The following is a 23,652-nucleotide window of genomic DNA, read 5'->3' as shown; positions in this document are numbered from 1 at the left end:
CCATTCCATCTCATTCAGAGGAGGTATTTGAACTATGGACTTCCACTTCCAACAGAATAGTCCAGTGGTTATGGCACCGAGTATTCTCAGGTAGCATCAACTCAGTAACTCCTACGGAAGCTGTTACACTTGATATAAAATACTTAAATAGTCACTGGGGTAGAGACAGAGAATGACACTACAGCCTGCTGGTTAGGAGACTCTCTGGAAGGAGACACCTGCATCCCACTCCCTCCTCCAATAAATTATTAAGCTGTGAGAGACTAAAGTTCAAATCCCTGCTGTAAACCAGGCAGAGTTGAGACATAAGCCCAGGTGTACCCCACCTCAGGGAAGTGCTCTAACCAAAAGGCTGTAGGATATAAGGGGGAGGGAAGGGTTGGTTGTCTGAATGTTGTTTTTGTATTTCCTTTGCTCTTCATAAAAAGCTGGCTAAAATCAAAACAAAGTGTTGAATTCAACCCCAAATATTTTTCCTTTAGATATTTGTTTCTCTAAGAAAAGTGAAAAAAAAATCATTTTGGGTTGATCCAAAACAATTTTTATTTTTCAGTATTGACTGAGTTAATGTCATGCCTTTTGCATGCAGCCACTTAAGGTTTGTCTTCTGATTTACATTCTTCATTTGCCTTCCTCTTCCTGCTTCATATAACAACTTCCTGAAGACCTTCTGGGTCTGTAGAACATTCAGACTATCAAGCAGTCTTCCCTTCGTTTGTTTAATTGGATACTGCAGTGTATTGTACTGTTTTATTGCCTTTTCGGCTTGATATCAGTGGGCTTTGAATGAGATCCTTCAGCTGTAAGCTCTTTGGCACAGTCACTCTTTATATAACCTGTTCTATAAATACATAATCTCAAAAAGTGATTTTCTAGATTTTTTTCTGTTAAAAGGTGATATTCATATCTTCTCTAAGGGGTTATAAGTGCTAAGTATGATTATTATTATTAATAGAATATTCCATGTTTTAGTTCACTGACAATATTGCCAAAGTCCTTATGTTATAACTTCAATAATACTGGAGTTGATTTTCTAAGGGCAATTTACAGATTGATTTTTTTAGGGGAGGGGGTATTCCTTCTTTGAGCAAGTTAGTGTGGACAGGGGTGAGAAACTGTAGATGTGATATATATTGATTTTAGTAAGGCTTTGGTCATAGTCCCACATGACATTCTCATAAGAAAACTAGGAAAATGTAGTCTACATGAAATTACTATAAGGTGGTTGCACAACTGGTTGAGAGACCATACTTAGAGAGTAGTTATCATGGTTTGCTGTCAAATTGGGATCGCATGTCAACTGGGATCCCACAGAGTCAGTTCTGAATCCAGTGCTATTTAATAATTTTCATTAATGATTTGGATAATGGAGTTGTGAGCAATGTTCCTTCTAATTTTTTCCATCCATGTGCGGAATAAATTTTATGTGCACTGAGGTAATGTGCACCACCAGTAGAAACAAAAAACCTAGATATAATATATATTTTGAAAAAGTTACCACAGGGATAATTACTCCAGCCAGGACAGGTTAGGTATTTTACAACTCACTTCTCAAAGAATTAAATTAAAGTGTAAGAGAGAAATAAAAATTATGAAATGCATAAACCAGTCAAAAAACTAAAACAACAGCACTTTGAAAGAATAAAATTACAGAGAATATATGTGCATTGCAGGAAGTACCAAGAAGTAACAACAACAATAATACAAGTATGTGTTGGGGGTGACTGTGACAGAGAGAGAGAGGAAGACACACACACACAGACCCAGAGTATTTGCTGGCTGCTGGGGAAGTTTCTGAGAGATACCGTGCGCTCTCTCTTCAAGGCACTCTCACTGAAAGCTCTCCTGCTCCTGAGCCCTGCCCCCCCCCTCCCCTGCTCTGTGGAGATGGGGTACATAGGCAGGGGGGAGGGGGACAGAGTGTGTGTGTGTGCGAGACAGAAAGAGAGAGAGAGAGATTGTGTGTGCTGGCTGCTGGGGAAGTCTCTGAGAGACCATGCGCTGTCTCTTTAAGGCACTTACTGACCAGAAGGTTCGTTCAGACCTCAGAAGTTCTCCTGCTCTGAGTCCTGAGCCCTCTCCCCTACTCTACGGAGATGGGATACAGGGGCAGGGGACATCCTCACATCAGCACCCTCTCCACTCCCCAGCTCTGCACAGCCAGCAGGAGGGTCCCTGGAGCAGCTGGCCAGGGGTTCCAAGGCAGAGGGCAGGAGCAACGTGGCTGCAAAGCAGCGGGGGCAGGGGCACCTGAACACACACTGCTGGATGTGCTAATTAAGTGTGCAGCACTTGAATCACTCCTGGGCGGCTGCCCGACCATGCAGCTTAGAGGGAACACAGATTGCAAGTATACTTATAAAATTTGTGGATGACACCAAGCTGAAAGGGGTTGCAAGCACTGTGGAGGACAGGATTAGAATTCAGAACAACACTGACAAACTGGAGAATTGGTCTGAAATCAACAAGATGAAATTCAATACAGACAATTGCAAAGTACTACACATGGGAAAGAAAAATCAAACACACAAATATAAAACAGGGACTAATTGGTTAGGCAGCAGAACTGCAGAAGAGGATTGGGGATTATAGCAGGTCACAGATTGTATATGGGCTAACACTGCAGGGCAGTTGCAAAAAAAGGGTAATAATCTGGGGCATACTGACAGGAATTTTTGGAGCCCAGTTTAGAAGCCAGGTTTCAGGCTTGCTCCTTCATCAAGAGCTTGAACATTATTTCCTTGTTTTTACGAGATCTGCTCTTGAACAAGGACCAGACAATACACTTAGCCTGTATATAGGTATCTCCCAAACAGACACGAGAGTGTCCATCACTTACTGGGACAGCCTGCCAGCAGAAAAGACAACGTTTAAAGCCTGGAGATCTCCTCATTAACTAAAATCCAAAATCAATCCTTCAAATGGGGAACCGGCAAAGGGGGAAAAGCAAACTCCAAATTCAACTCACTGCACTAAGTAAAAGTAAAGCAGGCATGCTTGTGGCTCCATCTCAGGCCAAAGGTGGCTGAGAAGGAACTTAGGGCAGTTTTCCCGCACAGCCCTATGTATCCCCTGTATGGGTCATGAGGATGTGTGGGGCACATGTGTGGGTAAAATGGGCACTGCTACCAAAATTCTCCAATCAAAGACATGGGGCGGATACTCACAAGAAGACCAGTTGTCCTACCTTCCCTGGACATGGAGAACAAGGAACAGGCTTAAACTGCAGTAAGGGAGATTTAGGTTAGATATTAGGAAAATCTTTCTTGCTATAAGGGTAGTTAAGCACTGGAATAGTCTTTCAAGAGAGGTTGTAGAACAGGAGTGGGCAAACTTTTTGGCCGAGGGCCACATCTCAGTATGGAAATTGTATGGCGGGCCATAAATGCTCACAAAATTGGAGTTGGGGTGCGGGAGGGGGTGAGAGCTCTGTCTGGGGGTGCGGGCTCCTGGGTGGGGCCAGAAATGAGGAGTTCAGGGTGCGGGAGGGGGCTCTGGGCTGGGGGATGGAGTGCGGGGGGGGGGGTGCATGGTGAGGGCTCCAGCTGAGGGTGCAGGCTCTGGAGTGGGGCTGGGGATGAGGGGTTTGGGTGTAGGAGGGTGCTCTGGGCTGGGATCGAGGGGTTCAGAGGGTGGGATGGGGATCAAGGCTGGGGCAGGAGGTTGGGGCACGGAGGGTTGCTCAGGAATGCAGGCTCGTGGCGGCACTTATCTCAAGCGGCTCCCAGAAGCAGTGGCATGTCCCTCCTCTGGCTCCTACCCAGAGGTGCGGCCAAGTGGCTCTGCTTCTCGCTGCCCCATCTGCAGGCGCTGCCCTACAGCTCCCATTGGCCGTGGTTCCTGGGAAATGGGAGCTGCAGGGGCGGCCTTTGGGGCAGAGGCAGAGTGTGGAGTTGGGCCCCCTGGCTGCCCCTACACATAGGAGCTGAAGTGGGGACATGCCACTGCTTCCAGGAGCCACACGAAGCGGCCCCCGACCCTGCTCCCTGGCTGGAGCGCCGGAGCGGGACAAGCCTCATACCTCGCTCCCCAGCAGGAGCTTGAGGGCTGGATTAAAACAGCTGGTGGGCCAGATGCGGCCCATGGGCCATAGTTTGACCACTCCGTTGTAGAATCCCCATCATTTGAGATTTTTTAAGAACAGGCTGGACAAACAGCTGTCAGGGACAGTTTATGTTTACTTGATCCTGATGTACCGCTGTGTACTTGATTACTTCTCAAGGTCCCTTGTACCTTGATTACTTCTCAAGGTCCCTTGCAGCCCTACACTTCTACAATTCTATGTTTAAAATTTTAAAACTCTCATTTAAATTCCTGTCATTTTGATTCTGCTTTATTTCTACACTTACCAACATGAAAACCAGATTGTGTCAGTGATAGCTTCTCCTCAATGTGATAACTTCAGGGAGTCTGTACAACTTATACGTTCTGCTTGATATTATGAAACTGCTGTATCATGTAAGGCCTCTATGACTTTGGCCATGTCTACACTACAAAGCCTATGGCAGCATAGGAATGCCAGCACAGCCCCCTAGTATAGACACATTCTACAATGACATATTTTTCTTCTGGCATATGATCACCACCTCCCTGAATGACATTCCCTACATCAACAGAAGCACTCTTCTGTTGACATAGCTGCATCTATATTGTCAGCATAGCTATGTTGGTGAGGAGTATATTTTTTTCACACCCCCTGATATAGATATGCCAACGTAACTTCTAAGTGAGAACAAAATCTGTGTATCCACCATAGCCAAGACATATTTTCCTCATCTGGGAGGTAACAATGGTGGAACTCAGTAACCATCTATTCGGGATGAAGCACCTTGGGACAATAGGCTTGCTCAAGCTGCTCTTGTCTGAAGTGATGGGGGAAGTGGGGTGGGGGGGAAGAAATGATAGAAGAGAGAGAAGTGACCAAGCAAGAAGATGCAAAAGCATTAACTGGAGGAAGGCTCCAGGAGATGCACAGGAAGTTTTGGGCAAGAAAGGGGAAGGAGAAAACCAATCAAGGGGAGGTAGTAAGCTGGGCAAGACACTCCAGCTTTCAGAACCCAAGCCATGCAACTGCCCCGGATACCATGACCTCAGCCCAGAGAACATTCCAGTGTGGTGAGGAAACTGAAAAGGGAAGTGCATGTAGGGTTTATTATTTTAATACAGATTATTAGCATGAGAAATACACAAAGAAAGAGAAAAAGCATTGGAGAACCCTGTGCAAAGTGTCTATGAGTTTATAAATTACACCCACCACATGGCCCCCTTCAGGTGGAGATCTGAAAGATGGTGTGTTCAAGCTATGGGAGGAGGAGTCTGAGGGCTCCATCAGCACTGGTTCTAGGGGCTGGGCCAGGAAATGTGTGATAGAAGATTGGCAGCTTGAGAATGAGACCAGAGGCCCTAAAACAGCAGCACTGGCAGAACTCTGTTAAGACTCTGGGGGTTTAAAACACCTAAGGATTCAGCAGCTGGATCCCCTCACAGCAATCTGGTGAACCAGGGGGCTCAACTGGACATTGGACAAGGTTGTCATCATTTAATTGGTTAGGCGTTAAATTCCGGATTTTAATTTTTCTAACTAAGAGGCTATTGGTAGAGAATGACTTAAGTCCTGGCATTGAATATTCATGCATGTTCATATTTTCCAAGTGCATATCAAACCTGCAGTGAGAAAGAATAGATCAAAATAGTGAACAAACTATGACTGGAAAGACAGCACTAGGTGAATGATGTACACTTTACAATCTGGGGCTCTCCTTTGTTATTCCAGTTATGATTTTTGTGTAATGCTCAAGAAGTCCATAATACCTTATGCAGTCTATCTGGTGTTGCTATTATAACAGCATCTGCAAACCTTTCTCTCTCCGTGGCTACTTTCCAATCTGAAGAAAAAGAGATTTAAAATAGCGAATCAACTAATGTCAGTAGTTGAGACAGCCTTTATGTTACAAAAGTGAGCAAGTATAAAAAAAGGAAAAATATTATTTCACATTAAAAAGAATAGAACAAAACTATTTGTTACTACAGTGCAAGTTTTATATACACCTCTTGAATTAATTCTAGGCTAAATTCCAAGTAGTCTGTTATACTAAAACTGATTCTATAATTAAGGCTGAGACAGTATTTTAGTGCCCCCTCTCTGCATTCACTGAAGTCAGTTAAAATAGACTGAGCCTAAGATTCTGTTTCAGATACTCAACTTTCTGAAACAATTAACATGACACATTAAGGGACAAAAGGTTACAGCCCAAAGGAAATTTTTAGAAGGTCTGAATAAATCCTCTGAGTTCTTTTTAAAAATGTTTCACCACATTTCTAAAATGTTTCATTGTGACTTTCTAAAAGTCACAAAATAAAGGACAATTATATTAATGTGGGAAAACAATTATTTTATCAATCAAAACAAATATTAATATATTTAAATATACACAAAGCTGCTACATGCATGGCTTACTTAATTGCACAGTATCATGTCATGCAGGATTACTCTGAAATTGCTCTTTAAAGCAAGTGTATTAGACTGAAAAGCCAGTGATAGAATTAGTAATTGTAGGTAGTGGAAATACTCTTTTGCCTATCACTTTTGGAGGCAGATATTCCATTTATGGTATTTTTGTATCACAAATCCACCTCACTTCAGTATTTGTTTTAGAGGGTTGTGATGATCTACAGTGACTCTTTTCATCTTTTGCACAAACTACTCCTTGCAATTGATATATGTAGTACTTGCCTCAGAATGAAATCTGTCCAACAGTATTCCTGTTATTAGATTATCACAGGAAGTTCAAAAAATAATACCTATGCTACCTAAATTCATAGATGGCAACTCTTAATAGGTATGCAGAAAATAAAATATGCATATTAGCTAGTTTCTCCCTTATTTTTGCCAACTGTAGCTTTAATACCTTTTTATTTTTGTATGTATTCACCCACTGGGCACCCCCAAAAATAGTATACTTTTGATAAGCAATTCAAAGTGTTCACTGTAGGCCTGTACTTAAATAAAATGGATTTTTAAGACGTGTTCAGATGCTTCTTTTCTACTTAACTTAAACAACTTCACTTTAGAACTTAAAATTTGGCTTGTATGCAGCTCTTACTGAGAAATACCTATTTTTAATTTGCTATATTTGAAGACATTGCTAAATAGAATTAGATGCAGTGAACGTCACATAATGTGGATTCACACAGACTGCATGCACTCTTCCATATGCACACTGAAATAGGCACAGTTATGTTATTTCAAAGATCCGACCATCAAAAAAGTTTTCCCCCTTATACTCCTAACTTCTGTCAGACATAATGAAATGCAGAAAGACACAATAATCATTACTATGAAGTTTCCACCACTGCAGGTTTGCTTAAATCAAATCCCATCATTTTATCAAGATCTAAAGTTTCCCTCACTAATAGATCCCAGCCTAAACTCACATACTTTCCTTCAAAACAATAGTTTGCTATTTTTATTCAGTACAGTGGAACCCCAATTATCCAACCTTATCCAGATCAGATAACCAAAGATCCAGGTAAGCCAGATAATGGCCACCAGTTGCTGACAGCCAGAGCCCCAGCCACCTGGGGGCTGACAGTGGTTGAGTTAATAAGGAGAGCCAGAAAATGGAGTACTCCTGGGGGAATTCTGTGCCACTGCACACACAGAGAAATAATGTCCCCTGCAGATTTCTTTGCTTCCCTGCAGAAAAATTACTTCTGACAGGGAAGTAAAGGGAAGCCACAAGAGAGGTCACGTGCCCTTCCCTGGCAGCATAGGTACATCGTTCAGGCACCCAGAGCAGCTTGCGGAGACGGAAATCACTACTTGGTGTGTATGTACAGGGCTTGGCAGGCATGCATGAAGGAGGAGACATCAATCAATGCCGGGGAGGGTTAGGGGGGCTGGGTGTGTCAGTGAACGAGACTCTGTCCCTCTTGCTCGCTATTGAGGCACACCCGGCATGGGAGGCAGGGCTTTGGGGATATTTCTGAGGAGGTAAGCATGAGGCAGGCACTGTCAGAGCAGAATATAGCAGCCTGCCTGCTTAGTGAATTGTTCCCATTGTTCTTAGTGAATTCCCCCAGGAGTATAAAACAGATGTAAAAGATTTAAAGGTCCTTAGCATTGCCAGAGTGGTATAAAGGAGCTTTATTGTAAATGACAGTATAGCCTTATAAATGCTTATGGTACTTTAGTCAATATAACTGGTCTAAATTTTTGAACTGAAAAATGTTCTTATCAAAATGTGCTCCATGAACTGTTTACTACTGACCTTTTTGGCAATGGTGAGTAGCCAATATAAATTTTGATTCTCCAGCCCTCACTTGCACTTAACTTGCCTATGATGTAATTCTGAGCATATGGCTGCATATATTTATTGACTAATAACTAGAAACAAAACTAGCTACATTATTATTAGACAAAGGCAATTTGGAGATTTCCTCCAGTGCTCTCCACTCCTATTCTCCATCCATCGTATTGTAGTTTAAATTAATTACCAACATAATTGAAACTGGTGTGATTATATTGCGTTATTTTGACAAATAAAATATGTAGAATTTTAAAATGTGTGCAGAATTTTTAATTTTTTAGTGCAGAATTTTCCCAGGAGTAAATGGAGACTCAGTGAAGCAGGGGTCTACTGTATTTAAAAGTGTTTAGATGTCAGTGGTAGACATTACATTATGGGTTTTATTGTTCTCACAGCAAAAACATTTAGCTATTACTGTAGAATAAAACGTCACAAAAGGAAGACATGAGCAGATTACCTAAATATGGCAACAGTGGTTGTTTCTATGATCCACTATAAGTAATTTTGCTCTAACATGTATAGTCACCAAGGGAACATCATCCTTCTACAGATGAGAAGTTATAGTTTTTTTAAACTATGTCAAGACTGCTCAAAGCCTTGAATGGGCATTTTTTTTATTTTTTTTTTTTAAATACAAAATAAAATTATATTCCATAAATACAAACCACAGATGTATGTCCTAAAAGGCACTCCTTATAAACTAATATGTGTGTTTGGATATATAGAAATATATTTAATTAATTTAGTCTTTCATAATATGGCTTATAGAACAAGACAGTGAGGCAAATATTACCATTAAATACATTTTTCTTGTCAATGCAGTGAATCTTCTGAAGGTCATTTCTAGCGAAAGCATGAGGATCTGCAACTCCAACTACCTAAAAAAAGAAGAATATTGTTATGTTCTGCAAACAGCTGTGGGAGTGTCAATACCAGAAAAATGTCAACAAAAAGAATTCAGAGAACAGCAACAAAGTGATTAGGCAGATGAAGACGTTGACTAAGATGAAAATATTCCAGGAACTAAATACAACCTGGTTTAACAGCTATATGGGAAGAGGATAATAATTTACAAGTAAAATAGGGTTTACACATAAAGGAGGAAGAGGAATTATTTAGGGCAGCATAATTAAGATTACATACAAAAAACCAAGTTCGTGGTTATAAAGTTAAACGTCCAAAAGTTAGTAAATGTCAGATTCAGTCACACAAGTAACCTTAATTTGGCTCCCCTATGCATCTATCTTGTGCAGTGGTTACTCCTGGGGGAATTCTGCGCCAAAAAATTAAAAATTCTGCACACAATATTTGAAAATTCTGCAAAAGTCTGCATATTTTATTTGTGAAAATAACACAATATAATCATGCCAGTTTCAATTATTTTGCTAATTTATTTCAAAATATCTGTCAGCAAGTATGTATGTAACAATACAGACCTCCCCGCTCCCCCCCCCAAAAGATTCTGGTAATTTTTTTTTTTTTACAAATAGATTCCTTACTAGACATATTAATACAGAACTTTGTGTAATTCATTTAAATTACAATACAGAACTGTATTTCCTGCACCTGTCAGAAGCAGTGAAAAGGCTTGGGGGAGTCAGGGGTAACGGAGGAGCAGAGGAAGAGGGAAGGAGCCTAGGAGTGAACCTGGCAGGTGTTGGGTGTGATGGATTTTTGGGGGAATGGGGGGTGGGATTGTTGGGGAGTTGGGAAGCCTCCCCCATGCAGATCCTGGCTGACCTCAAGCCTCTCCCATTCAGTCAGCCATGTCTGCCCTTGTCCCTGCACCCCCATCGGTCTCAGCAGCCCTCCCACCCCCATCCCCAGGCTCAACACTGTCAGCCCACTAGCTCCTGAGCCCATTCCCCAGTCTGTTCCCCCCCCCCCACTAGCTATTCCGAACCCCAGTCTGTGACCCCCCCAGCAGTCCTGTGTTCCCCACTCTGCCCTAACCTGGTTCCGCATGCAGGGTGCTGTGATCAACTTCTACTCCTGAAGGAATTCTGCACCATTGGGCATCGAATTTTGTATTTTCCTGCATAAAATACATCTTGCCTAATGACAGGTTTCAGAGTAGCAGCCGTGTTAGTCTGTATTCGCAAAAAGAAAAGGAGTACTTGTGGCACCTTAGAGACTAACAAATTTATTAGAGCATAAGCTTTCGTGAGCTACATGTGAGCTTCATGCATCCGATGAAGTGAGCTGTAGCTCACGAAAGCTTATGCTCTAATAAATTTGTTAGTCTCTAAGGTGCCACAAGTACTCCTTTTCATTTTGCCTAAGAAGTTCTGCAGTCCTGCCTTTTGCCCACCAGGAGCTGCTCTGGCACCAGACCAGCCGGCATGAATGCAGCCGGCTGTTCGGCACCACAACGGCTTCTGGTGGGCAAAAGGCAAAACTGCAGCACTTCTGAGATAAAATGTACTTTATGCAGGAAAATACAAAATTATGTGAGACAGAGGAATTCTGCATGTCGTCTGATGTGCAGAATTCCCTCAGGAGTAGGTGATGGAGACAGGTACCCTATGATAATCGTGTGCTATCATCGTAGTTAAAGATCAGAATGCATACACACAAGGGGGACAAATTAAGGTTGCCCAGGCAGCCATAGGTCTGAGATTTTTTTAACATCTGAGTGCATAATTTGGCAACCTAAAGAGTTCCCTCCTTCCCTGTATGTCAATACATAAGATATTTTTAAAAGATAAAAACAAATTCTATTATGTACAACTGCATAATCATCAATAGGATTTGAACCCTGAACTTTAGCTAGTCCTGTAGCACAAGCTTTGCCTAGGTTAGCTGGCAGCAAGAGAAGACTGCTAGCTTCAGGATTATGGGCCACTGGGGACATGTGCTGACCTGGGAGGTGGTGTGGTCAGGGGAACCCACCCTAGCCCAACTCTTTCCCCACTTCCAGCCACTACAGCTGCTCCCAGCAACTCCCAGGCATTCCCAGGGAAGTATGTGCGAGGGCTTCTGTGGTGATGGCGCGGATCAGGCTAGTTAGAATTCTCATTGACTGGTAAGTATTAAAACATGTTGATTTACAACTAAGTATCACCTTTGCATTAAATCAGGTATTTCTTTTTGCTAACCAGGAGGATATATCATATCAATTTATTTAAGCAATTATATAATTTAACTTACATTTATTCAGATTCATAATTTGTACTTTTTTACTATGTCAGAAAATGGTGAATGATGCATTTCTTATTTACTAGGTGATTAGTTTTTTACTTGTATGTAGTGTTGTTGTAGCCCTGTTAGTCCCAGAATAGTAGAGAGGCAAGGTGGGGTGAGGTAATATCTTTCATTGGACCAACTTCTGTTAGTGATAGAGAAGTTTTTGAGCTACACTGAGCTCTTCCTCAGGTCTGGGAAAGGCACTTAGGCCTGGTCTACACTACAGTTAGGTCGACCCAAGGCAGCTTACATCAACCTAACTCTGCAAGTGTCTACACTAAAATGTTATTCCCACTGAAGTACCTCACCCACTACACCAGGGGTGGGCAAATTTTTTGGCCTGAGGGCCACATCAGGGTTGCAAAACGGTATGGAGGGCCAGGTAGGGAAGGCTGTGCCTCCCCAAACAGCCTGGCCCCCGCCTGCTATCCGACCCCTCCCATTTCCCGTCCCCTGACTGCCTCCCTGAGAACCCCCAACGCATCCAACCCCCCTTGCTCCTTGTCCCCTAACCGCCCCTTCCCAGGATCCCCTGCCCCTAACCACCCCCCAGGACCCCACCCCTTATCCAACCCCCCTGCTCCCAGTTCCCCGACCCCTATCCACACCCCCATCCCCTGACAGGCCCCCTGGGACCCCCAACCCATCCAACCCCCTCACTCCTTGTCCCCTGACTGCTCCCTCCCAGGAACCCCATCCCTAACTGCTCCCCCAGGGACCCCACCCCCTATCCAACCTCCCCCCGCTCCCTGTCTCCTGACCGCTCCCCCCAAACCTCTGCCCCATCCAACCACCCCCTGTCCCCTGACTGCCCCCCAGGACCTCCTGCCCCTAATACAACCCCCTCCCCCCCACCCCCTTACCAGGCCGCTCAGAGCGGCAGGACAGGCTTATTGGAAAGCCTGGGAGATGGGGGCGCAAGCTGTGCTGCCCGCGCGGCGGCATAACTACAGGGGAGGGGGGACAGTGGGGGAGGGGTTAGGGGCTAGCCTCCCTGGCCGGGAGCTCAGGGGCTCGGCGGGATGGTCCCGTGGCCTGCAGACCATAGTTTGCCCACCTCTGTACTACACCAACTTAATAATTCCACCTCCCTGACAGGCACAGCGCTTAGGTTGACGTAGTCAAGTTGATGCAGTGTCAGTATAGACTCTGCATTACTTAGTGAACTTTACTGGCCTCCCGGAGGTGTCCCACAGTGCCCTACCATGACCGCTCTGGTCACCGTTTTGAACTACACTGTCCTCTGGCCAGATACATACGAGCCTACCCTTCCTCTTTTAAAGGCCCGTGAATTATTGACATTCTCTTTCCTGTTTGCTCAGTCTGGAGAGCTCAGGCTGCCCAGCTGATCATGCCGGTTCCACACTGCTGACATACTCATGCCTGGAGTACACAGGAAGTGGTGGAGCTCCTGGGTCTGTGGGGAGAAGAGGCTATGCAGGCAAACCTCTGATCCAGCCATAGAAATGTTGATATCGATGAGCAGATTGTTCAGGGCATGGCCAAGAAGGGCTGGTGACACTCTGTACCTCGGGGGAACACCCAGCACCCCCATGTTCATCCTTGTAAAATAATTGTGTGGTATGCAATGCAAAGTCTGTCATGCCGGGTGTCTTCGGAAGGCTCATGATGCACTGAGCATTGTAGTTATAGTGATGTTATAGTAACTGTTACAGTAATGTTATAGGCTGTAATTTTATGTATATAGTTATGAGGCTGAAAATGTATCCGCATGGCTTAAAATAAGCCCAGACAAAAACTCTCCAAGAGCAGAGAGGCAGTTCACACCTCATCAGGACAGGTATGGGACAAACCCAGCCCAGCCTAGCCTCACAGGAACAAAGGACACTGGCCTGGGCAGCAACAAAAGAATCTGTTGGACCAGGGGTGGCCAAGCTGTGGCTCAAGAGCCACATGCAGCTCTTCAGAAGTTAATATGCGGCTCCTTGTATAGGTACCGACTCCGGGACTGGAGCTACAGGCACCAACTTTCCAGTGTGCCGGGGGGTGCTCACTGCTCAACCCCTGACTCTGCCAAAAGGCCCTGCCCCCACTCCACCCCCTCCCACTCCCTCCTCTGAGCCTGCTCTTCCCCACTGCCCCCAGAGCCTCCTGCACGCCACGAAACAGCTACATCTACAGACACCACACCAAGCAACTGAAGCGCTGATCAAAGTGGAGAGCCTGGCTGAAAAGCAACCAGCCAGCCTTTGGTGAGAAACATCTACGTTTAAGGGCATTGAAAATGTTAAGATCAGCTTAGAATGCATTCTGTTTTTATTTCATTTGACCAAATCTGACTTGATATGCTTTGACTTATAATCGCTTAAAATCTATCTTTATAGTTAATACATCTGTTTGCTTATTCTACCTGAAGCAATGCATTTGGTTTGAAGCATGTCAGAAACTCCCCTTGGGATAACAAGCCTGGTACATATCAATTTCTTTCTTAAATTAACCAACTCATATAAGCTTACAGGGTCCAGTGGGCATAACTGGACACTGCAAGATGAAGGTTCCTAGGGTTGTGTCTGGGACCAGAGATATTAGCTAGTGTCATTTGGTTGCACAATCCAAGGAGCGCTGACATGCCAGAGGCTGTGCGTGAACAGCCCAGGAGTGGGGGTTCCCAAGCGGAGCAGGGTAAGACTGGCTCCCAGGGTCAAGGATTGGAGGGACCTAGCTGATCACTGGTCCAGACAACACAGGGAACATCACAGGGCTACGTGAGGGACCCGCAGCAGTGCCACGTGAAAGTCAAGGAGCTGCAGCAGGTATCTCAGAATGCAAGGGAGGCTAACAGTCACTCTGGTGCAGAGCTGCAAACATGCTGCTGTTACAACGAGCTGCATGCCATCCTCTGCAGCAACCCTCCCCACCCCCACCCCCCACCCCCCAAGGATCCCGTGGATACTTTGGAGGAGTCAGAATCATACGAAGCAAGTCTAAGGGGAAAAACAATTGAAGACAGTTGGCAGTTTTCAAAGAGACATTAGTAAAGGCACAAAAGCAAACTATGCCATGGCATAGGAAAGACAGGAAGTATGAGAAGAGATCACCCTGGCTTAACCAGGAGATCTTCAATGATCTAAAAATCAAAGAAGAGTCCTACAAAAAATGGAAACTAGGTCAAATTACAAAGGATGAATATAAACAAATAACACAAGTATGTAGGGACAAAATTAGAAAGACCAAGGCACAAAACAAGATCAAACTAGCTAGAGACATAACGGGTCACAAGAAAACATTCTACAAATATATTAGAAGCAAGAGGAAGACCCAGAACAGGGTAGGTCCATTTCTCAATGAGGGGAGGAAATAATAACAGAAAATGTGGAAATGGAAGAAGTGCTTAATGACTTCTTTGTTCTTGTTTTCACCAAGAAGGCTGGTGGTGATTGGACGTCTAACATAGGGAATGCCAGTGAAAATGAGGTAGGATCAGAAGAGGATAAAATAGGGAAAGAACAAGTTAACAATTACTTGGACAAATTAGGTGTCTTCAAGTCACCAGGGCCTGATGAAATGCATTCTCGAATACTCAAGGAGCTGACTGAGGAGATACCTGAGCCATTAGCAATTATCTTTGAAAAGTCATGGAAGACGGGAGAGATTCCAGAAGACTGGAAAAGGGCAAATCTAGTGCCCAGCTATAAAAAGGGAAATAAGGATAACCCAGGGAATTACAGACCAGTCAGCTTAACTTCTGTACCTGGAAAAATAATGGAGCAAGTAATTAAGCAATCAGTTTGCAAACATCTAGAAGATAATAAGGTGATAAGTAACAGTTAGCATGGATTTGTCAAAAACAAATCGTGTCAAACCAAATTGATAGCTTTCTTTGACAGGGTAACAAGCCTTGTGGATGGGCGGGGAAGCGATAGATGTGGTATATCTTGACTTTAGTAAAGCTTTTGATACTGTCTTGCATGACCTTCTTATAAACAAACTAGGGAAATGCAACCTAGATGGAGCTACTATAAGGTGGGTGTGAAACTGGTTGGAAAACCATTCCCAAAGAATAGTTACCAGTGGTTCACAGTCATACTGGAAGGGCATGAGTGGGGTCCCGCAGGGATCAGTCCTGGGTCCAGTTCTGTTCAATATCTTCATCAATGATTTAGATAATGGTGTACAGAGTACACTTATAAACTTTGCAGATGATACCAAGCTGGGAGGGGTTGCAAGTGCTTTGGAGGATAGAATTAAAATTCAAAATGATCTGGACAAACTGAAGAAATGGTGTAGGGGACTGCGGAAGACTTTGTTACGGCCTAGCTAGGGACAGCGAAGACTTTCGCTTTCTCAAGCCGAGAGGCTACTGTGGGACATAGATAGCTGTTTTGTTATTGTAGGAGATAGTTCTTGAAGGACACAGCTGCTGTGTTATTGCAGGATATAGATAGTTCTTGAGGGACATAGCTGCTTTGCATGGCCCTTCGCCAGGTAGTAGAAAGCCCCCCTTTAAGAAGCACCTAATTTTATATTCATGAGCTGTTTTTCTGTAATGCTTATTAACGCTGACTGTCTGCCCCTACGTTGGACTCCGTCCCAGGCAAAGCTCCAGTGTGCTGGGTTCCCCGCCTCCGTGACAGCAACTCTTGGAGTCCCCGTTGTGGGTGGGTCACTAACCTTCAATAAAGCCAATAACTCACAGCTGTGTGTAAGCCTCGTTTTTCTCAGAGTACTTCTACCAGGCCTGTGGTGCTTCGAGCACCTTGGCCCAGAACAAATGGTCTGAAGTAAATAGGATGAAATTCAATAAGGATAAATGCAAAGTACTCTATTTCAGAGGGAACACTCAGTTACACATACAAAATGGGAAATGACTGCCTAGGAAGGAGTACTGCGGAAAGGGATCTGGGGCTTATAGTGGACCACAAGCTATATATGAGTCAACAATGTGACACTGTTACAAAAAAAGCGAACATCATTCTGGCATGTAATAGCAGGAGTGTTGTAAGCAAGACACGAGAAGTAATTCTTCTGCTCTACTCCATGCTGATTAGGCCTCAGCTGGAGTATTGTGTCCAGTTCTGGGCACCACATTTCACAAAGGATGTGGACAAATTGGAGAGAGCCCAGAGAAGTGGAACAAAAATGATTTAAGGTCTAGAAAACATGACCTATGAGGGAAGATTGAAAAAATTGGGTTTGTTTAGTCTGGAAAAGACAAGAATGAGAGGGGACATGATAACAGTTTTCAAGTATGTAAAAGCTTGTTACAAGGAGGAGGAAGAAAATTTGTTTTTCTTAACCTCTGATGATAGGACAAGAAACAATGGGCTTAAATTGCAGCAAGGGAGGTTAGATTGGACATTAGGAAAAGCTTCCTGTCAGGGTGGTTAAGCACTGGAATAAATTGTCTAGGGAGATTGTTGAATCTCCATCATTGGAGATTTTTAAGAGCAGGTTAGACAAACACCTGTCAGGAATGGTCTAGATAATACTTAGTCCTGCCACGAGTGTGCAGGGAACTAGATGACCTCTCAAGGTCCCTTCCAGTTCTATGATTCGATGGGCCACCAGAGTGAACCCTGAGAATGAGGTGTTGGAGGAGGAAGTAGGAGGAGGAGAATGAAATACAGGCAACCGGGGGATCCAGTGTCGCAGTGAGCCAGGACCTCTTTTTGACTCCAGAGCATTTTAGCCAGTCCCTACAGTCCAGCACAAGCGTGCCTGAGGCAGGGAAAGGAACCGCTGATAAGTGTGACATTTGCTTTGATATTGAAGGGACACATCTGTTCATTTACTCTTTTTTAATCGTGTTAAAAGAGGTAGTGAAATAACCAATTGAGGTAGAGTCATGATCTGCTTCTCATTTCCCTGCATAGCTAGGCACAGGGTGTGATGCTGTATGGGATCTGGGGGACACTTTAGGATATTATTCATACCAATATTATAAAATTGCAATGAGTTATGCCAGATATGCCATGTAAAATATCTGCAAAAATGTTATAATTTGCCAGATATGAGAATCTCATTTATGTGTTTGTATCACCTTTGTATTTTGGGTTATAGATACGTATGTATGTCTGTATTACAAAACTTGTGCTATGCTTCTGGGTGATACCCCCAGGCAGTTTGGCAGCAGCACTGCCTAGCCTGCTTGATAGCCCATTAAGGACAATCAGTTTATACAACTGACCCATTGAGAGAAGGCAGATTCCCTTATGACTCCGCAAGGCATGCAGGGACCTGCTGACCGACAGAACGCTGAGGCTTCCAAGCCAGGTGCTGGGCAGCTTGTGTTTGGGACAAAGGAAGCACGGGCCGCATGGCAAAGGATATAGAAAGGCAGCTGCATCTTCTCTGTTTTGTCTTTGTTCCTGCTTCTGACCTCTGGAGTAACTCTTCTACACACTGAAGCTCTGAACAAAGAACTGAATGACCCATCCAAGCTGTGGATGTGTTCCAGAGGACTTTCAAGCCAGCAAACTCACCAATACTGCTAGGAACCTGATACATGCACTCTGAAGGCTTTGTATGTATGTGACTGTTTTACCATTTAACAACTCTCTTCTTGTTCTTTTTTCTTTATAATAAACCTTTAGTTTTAGACACTAAAGGATTGGCTGGTAGTGTGGTATTTTGAGTAAGCTCCAAACCTATACTGACCTGGTAACGTGGCTGACCCTTTGGGGTCAGAAGAACATTTTGTATATGTGAGCAGAGTTTAAAATAACTTCTTGCTGTACTGGACCTAGGTGCTGACTGGGAGCCAGAAAACTGGAATGCAATAAAGGGGGCTATGTGGTTTCTTTTTTGCTTCTTGATAACCAGTGTGAGGGATCGAACACAGTTTGTGTGACTGGTTGGGGAGTTTAACTTCAGTGGTACCCACCAGTCTTGGGAGTATCTGCTCTCCCTTTTGCAGTCTGCCATAACCTTAGCATTTCCAGTGAGGGCTACCCCAGGCCACAGAGAGGTCCCTGTGGAATGGTTTGTATGTGCACTGGGATGTCCCGTGAATCCTCCAGAGAGATCTCGAGGAAATTTTCCCAGAGGTAGTCTGCAATTCTCTGCCAGGGGAGAGTGGCCTTATTTCTTCCGCAGTGGTAGGACATTCTCCGAAGCCACTCAGCAATTACTTCAGCAGGGATCATTGCAGCACACAGACTAGCAGCATATGGACCTGGTCTGCAGTCACACGGTGCAGGAGCTGTTCCATTTCAGCTTCCGTGCCCTTAAGAGTGAGATATCAGCTAAAGTCACCACTGCCTGTGGAAAACGGTGCCAGTATTCAATGCAATTGCCCTATCCACATGTACTCATGCCCGTGATTTCCCCCCTTATTGTGCCATCTTGCCCCCTACCCTCTGGGCCGTACTCACCATGGCTGGGACTGCCGCTGTGCTCTATGAATCCTAAGCAGAAGAGAATGTAGTGCTTGTAAATCTTGTGGATCAAGGGGATCAAGGGGAGTGAATACACTCACAACAGTACTTCTGTATATTGTAGCTGGGGCTGTCAATTAATCACAGTTAACTCACGTGATTAATTCAAAAAAATTAATCACGATTAATCGCACTTATAGGAATAGAATACCAATTGAAATTTATTTTTGGATGTTTTTCTACATTTTCAATATTGATTTCAATTACAACATCAAATACAAAGTTCACAGTGCTCACTTTATACTATTATTTTTGATTACAAATATTTGCACTGTAAAAATGATAAACAAAAGAATAGTATTTTTAAATTCCCCTCATACAAGTACTGAACTGCAATCTCTTTATCATGAAAGCATAACTTAAAAATGCAGATTTTTTTGGTTACATAACTGAACTCAAAAACAAAACAGTTAAAACTTTAGAGCCTACAAGTGCACTCAGTCCTACTTCTTATTCTGCCAATCGCTAAGATAAACAAGTTTGTTTACATTGACAGGAGATACTGCTGCCCGTTTATTTACAATGTCACCTGAAAGTGAGAGCAGGTGTTCGCATGGCATGTTTGTAGCCAGCGTTGCAAGGTATTTACAAGCCAGATATGCTAAACATTCGTATGCCCCTTCCATGCTTCGGCCACCATTACAGAGGACATGTTTCCATGCTGATGATGCTCAATAAAAAAATGCATCAATTAAATTTGTGACTGTACTCCTTGGGGGGAGAATTGTATGTCTCCTGCTCTGTTTTACCTGCATTCTGCCATATGTTTCATGTTATAGCAGTCTCGGATGATGACCCAGCACATGTGCATTTTAAGAACAATTTCACAGCAGATTTCTAAAAATAGCTACAGCACTCAACCCAAGGTTTAAGAATCTGAAGTGCTGTCCAAAATCTGAGCGGGATGAGGGGTGGAGCATGTTTTTAGAAGTCTTAAAAGACCAACACTCTGATGCGGAAACTTCAGAACCCAAATCACCAAAAAAGAAAATCAACCTTCCGCTGGTGGCATCTGACTCAGATGATGAAAATGAACATGTGTCAGTCTGCACTGCTTTGGATCTTTATCAAGAAGAACCGATCATCAGCATGGAAACACGTCCATTGGAATGGTGGTTGAAGCATGAAGGGACATATGAATATTTAGCGCATCTGGCATGTAAATAACTTGCAACACTAGCTACAACAGTGCCATGCGAACACCTGTTCTCACTTTCAGGTGACATTGTAAACAAGAAGCGGGCAGCATTATCTCCTGTAAATTGTAACTAACCTTGCTTGTCTGAGTGATTGGCTGACCAAGAAGTTGGACTGAGTGGACTTGTAGGCTCTAAAGTTTTACATTGTGTTATTATTAATAGTTTTTTTAACATAATTCTACATTTGTAAGTTCAACTTTCATGATAAAGTGATTGCACTACAGTACTTGTATGAGGTGAACTGAAAAATACAATTTTTGTTTTTTACAGTGCAAATATTTGTACTAAAAATATGAAGTGAGCACTGTACATATTACATTCTGTGTTGTAATTCAAATTAATATATTTGAAAATGTAGTAAACATCCAAAAATATTTAAAATAAATGGTATTCTATTGTAGTTTAGCACGATTAATCATGATTCATTTTTTTAAATCTCTTGACAGCCCTAATGTAGCTTTTACAGCTGGAAACATGGCTTTAAGGGTCTCTCCATGCACACCCACAGAAAAGCTCAGCCAGATAAGGAGAAGGAAGAAGACAGGGGATGACATGTTCTAAGAGATCCTGAAAGCCTCTGGTGCTGTGGATACCAAGCAGAGGGCTTGGAGGATCATGTTCGCAGACGGAATGGACAGGGATAGTGCATACTGGAGAAAAGTGTGGGAAATGGAGAGCGACATGCAGCAGGAGATGACAGTGTTTCTCAAGCAACAAACAGACATTCTGGAGACTCTTATGACCTTCAAGCTCAACAGATCCATGCTCGCCTCCCTTTGCAGCCAACAGAGAACTGCATTCTGGGACCTCCTTACATCCACGCTGTGATATTATTGACATAATCTGGGACCGTATAGATCATTGTTGCAACCAAGGTCCTGTAGTGGCACCAAATCTTGTATAAAGGGGGTCAGATAAGGTGTCTAAGACAAGGTTATTGTTTGCTGGTTATGATTATGCTGTACGTGTGTATCATTTTTGTAGTTAAAGTTATCAATATTGGCTCTATACTGTCTGTATTTCAAACTTGTGCTATGCTTCTAGGTGATGCCCCACACAAGTTAGTGTCAGCTCTATCTAGCCTGCTTGATGGCCCATTAAGGACCAGCAGCTATACACCTGACCCATTGAGAGAAGGCAGATATGCCTTGTGACTTAGCAAGGACTTGCCCATGTGACTCCAAACTCCATTTCGCTGTAATTTTCCACAGTAAGAACAAAGAGGAGTTCTTACACCTGGAAAAGACAATAAAAGGCTGATGCCTCATGTCCATCTTGTCTTCAACCCTGCTTCATACCTCTGGAGGGACTTTGCTACACTGAAGCTTTGAACCAAGGACTGAAAGACCCATCCCAGCTTGTGGATGTCCTCCAGAGACCTTGACTTGAACCTGCAGTTTATTCCATCACTGCTGCAAGCCTGAACCAAGAACTTTGCCATTAATGTACGTAATTGATTCCATTTAACCAATTCTAGCTCTCATCTATACCTTTTTTCCATTTATGACTAAATCTTTAGATTTTAGATCCTAAAGAATTGGCAACAGCATGATTTGTGGATAAGATCTGCTTCGTATATTGATCTGGGTCTGGGGCTTGGTCCTTTGAGATCGAGAGAACCTTTTTTCTTTTACTGGGGTATTGGTTTTCATCTGTCCCCATAACGAGTGGTGATACTAGGAAACTGGAGTGTAAGGGAATTGCTTGTGTGACTTGTGGTTAGCCAGTGGGGTAAAACCAAAGTCTTCTCTGTTTGGCTGGTTTGCTTTGCCTTGGTGTGCATAGAAACCCCAGCTTGGGCTGTAACTGCCCTGCTTGAAGTAATTTGTCCTGAATTGGCACTCTCAGTTGGGTCCTGCCAGAACCAGCATCATTACACACACCCACCCCACATTCCATATGGTGTGCAGGGCTGATGCAATACCCCACCACTCCACTCCAGGGGAAGAATATAGACAATCACAGCTTCACGTACACTGATCTGTGAGACATGGTCTGTGTATGTGTTTGTGAAGTAAAAATGACTGTTCTCTCCCCTTTAAAGATTATTTTCCCTGTACTTATAAAATATCATTCAGTTATAAATACAGTAGAACCTCAGAATTACAAATACTGCAGTTACAAACTGACCAGTCAACCACACACCTCATTTGGAACCGGAATTATGCAATCAGGCAGCAGCAAAGACCAAAAAAAAACCACCCCCAAACAAACAAAAAAACCACCCCAAAACACCCAAACCAAATACAGTACAGTACTTTATTTTTCTTTTAAATAGTTTATGTTTAGCAAAGGGAAAACAGCATTTTTGTTTTGCATAGTAAAGTTTCAAAGCTGTATTAAGTCAATGTTCAGTTGTAAACTTTTGAAAGAACAAAACAAAACATTTTGTTTAGAGTTACGAACATTTTGAGAGTTATTCACAACCTCCATTCCCAAGGTGTTCGTAACTCAGAGGTTCTACAGTATACCTGTTTGCATGTGTTTGGAATAAAAGTCTATATATGGAAACTTCATTCATTTTTATTAGTTCACACCACATGGTGGTTTGGGCTGACGACATTCACATATAATAGTAATAGGTGCATTTGCAATGTTTTACTACAATAACAACAAAAAGCAGTCATTACAAGGTTTATATGGAAGTGCAAAAAAAAAAAAAACCCCAATGTGGCACGCAATACCACCATATACTACCATAGCTCATTGTTAAAATGGTCTTTCAAAGCCTCCCTGAGCCATATAGCTCCCCATTGAGCTCTTCTTATAGCCTCTACTGTGGCAGAAACTTCTCCTTTGCTTCACAGATATTATGAAGCACACAGCAGGCAGCTATAACCATAAGAATATTTTTTCACTGAGATCTAATCTTATGAACAGACAACACCAGTGGCCTTTCAAGGCACATTCAACAGTCATTCTGCACCTGCTGAAGTGCTCCTTGATGGTGCCAAGGTGGCCAATGTACGGCTTCATGAGCCATGGGAGCAAGGGTGGATCTCTCAGGATCACTAGTGGCATTTCCCCATCCCCAATAATCCTCTGGTCTGGAAAGAAAGTCTCTCCTTGCAGCTTTCTGAACAGGCCTGTGTTCTTAAAGATCTATGCATCAAGCACCTTCTCTGACATTCCTTCATGGATATCAGTAAAATGTCCCTGGTGATCCACCAGCGCTTGCAATACCATACAAAAGTAGCCCTTTCTGTTGATGTACTCTGTGGCACAGTTGTCTGGACCCAAGATAGGGATATGCATATCATCTGTCACCCCAGCGCAGATAGGAATCCCCACTGTGGCAAAACCATCCTTTATATCCTGCTGATTGCCTCACTCCATACTCTCAGCTCACAATCTGAAGCACCAGACAACTGCAGCACCTCCTTGAATATAACTGCTTTACTCCTTATCTGAGAGAGGTGATCAGCAGGTCTGCAGGAGACTGTCAAGGGCACATCTGCAGCTGCTAAAGAAACAATAGACAGAGGTGTTATTGTCAGTGCACTTATACCCTTGATCCAAACAAGGAACAAGCGCATCTTTCTCACTTTCCCTTGGCGCACT

General features: G+C 43.4%; 1 protein-coding gene across 3 annotated transcripts in view; it reads right to left on the bottom strand.

The window, feature by feature from the left end:
- LOC119863821 (uncharacterized oxidoreductase YjhC-like) overlaps nucleotides 1–23,652 on the bottom strand; it is an 84,183-nt gene that overhangs the window by 49,903 nt on the left and 10,628 nt on the right. For all 3 annotated transcript variants that reach the window (XM_038422776.2, XM_038422772.2, XM_038422775.2), the window contains exons 3-4: nucleotides 9,103–9,187; nucleotides 5,812–5,885 (exon numbers count right to left, since the gene is read on the bottom strand). In XM_038422776.2, coding sequence (XP_038278704.1) covers nucleotides 5,812–5,885; nucleotides 9,103–9,187 — 159 coding nt within the window. The remainder of the gene's footprint in view (nucleotides 1–5,811; nucleotides 5,886–9,102; nucleotides 9,188–23,652) is intronic.

The sequence above is a fragment of the Dermochelys coriacea genome, chromosome 11 (assembly GCF_009764565.3).
Source record: "Dermochelys coriacea isolate rDerCor1 chromosome 11, rDerCor1.pri.v4, whole genome shotgun sequence".
Lineage (NCBI taxonomy): Eukaryota > Metazoa > Chordata > Testudines > Dermochelyidae > Dermochelys > Dermochelys coriacea.
The sequence above is the reverse complement of the archived record's forward strand: the minus strand, read 5'-3'. Positions and strand labels throughout refer to the sequence as shown.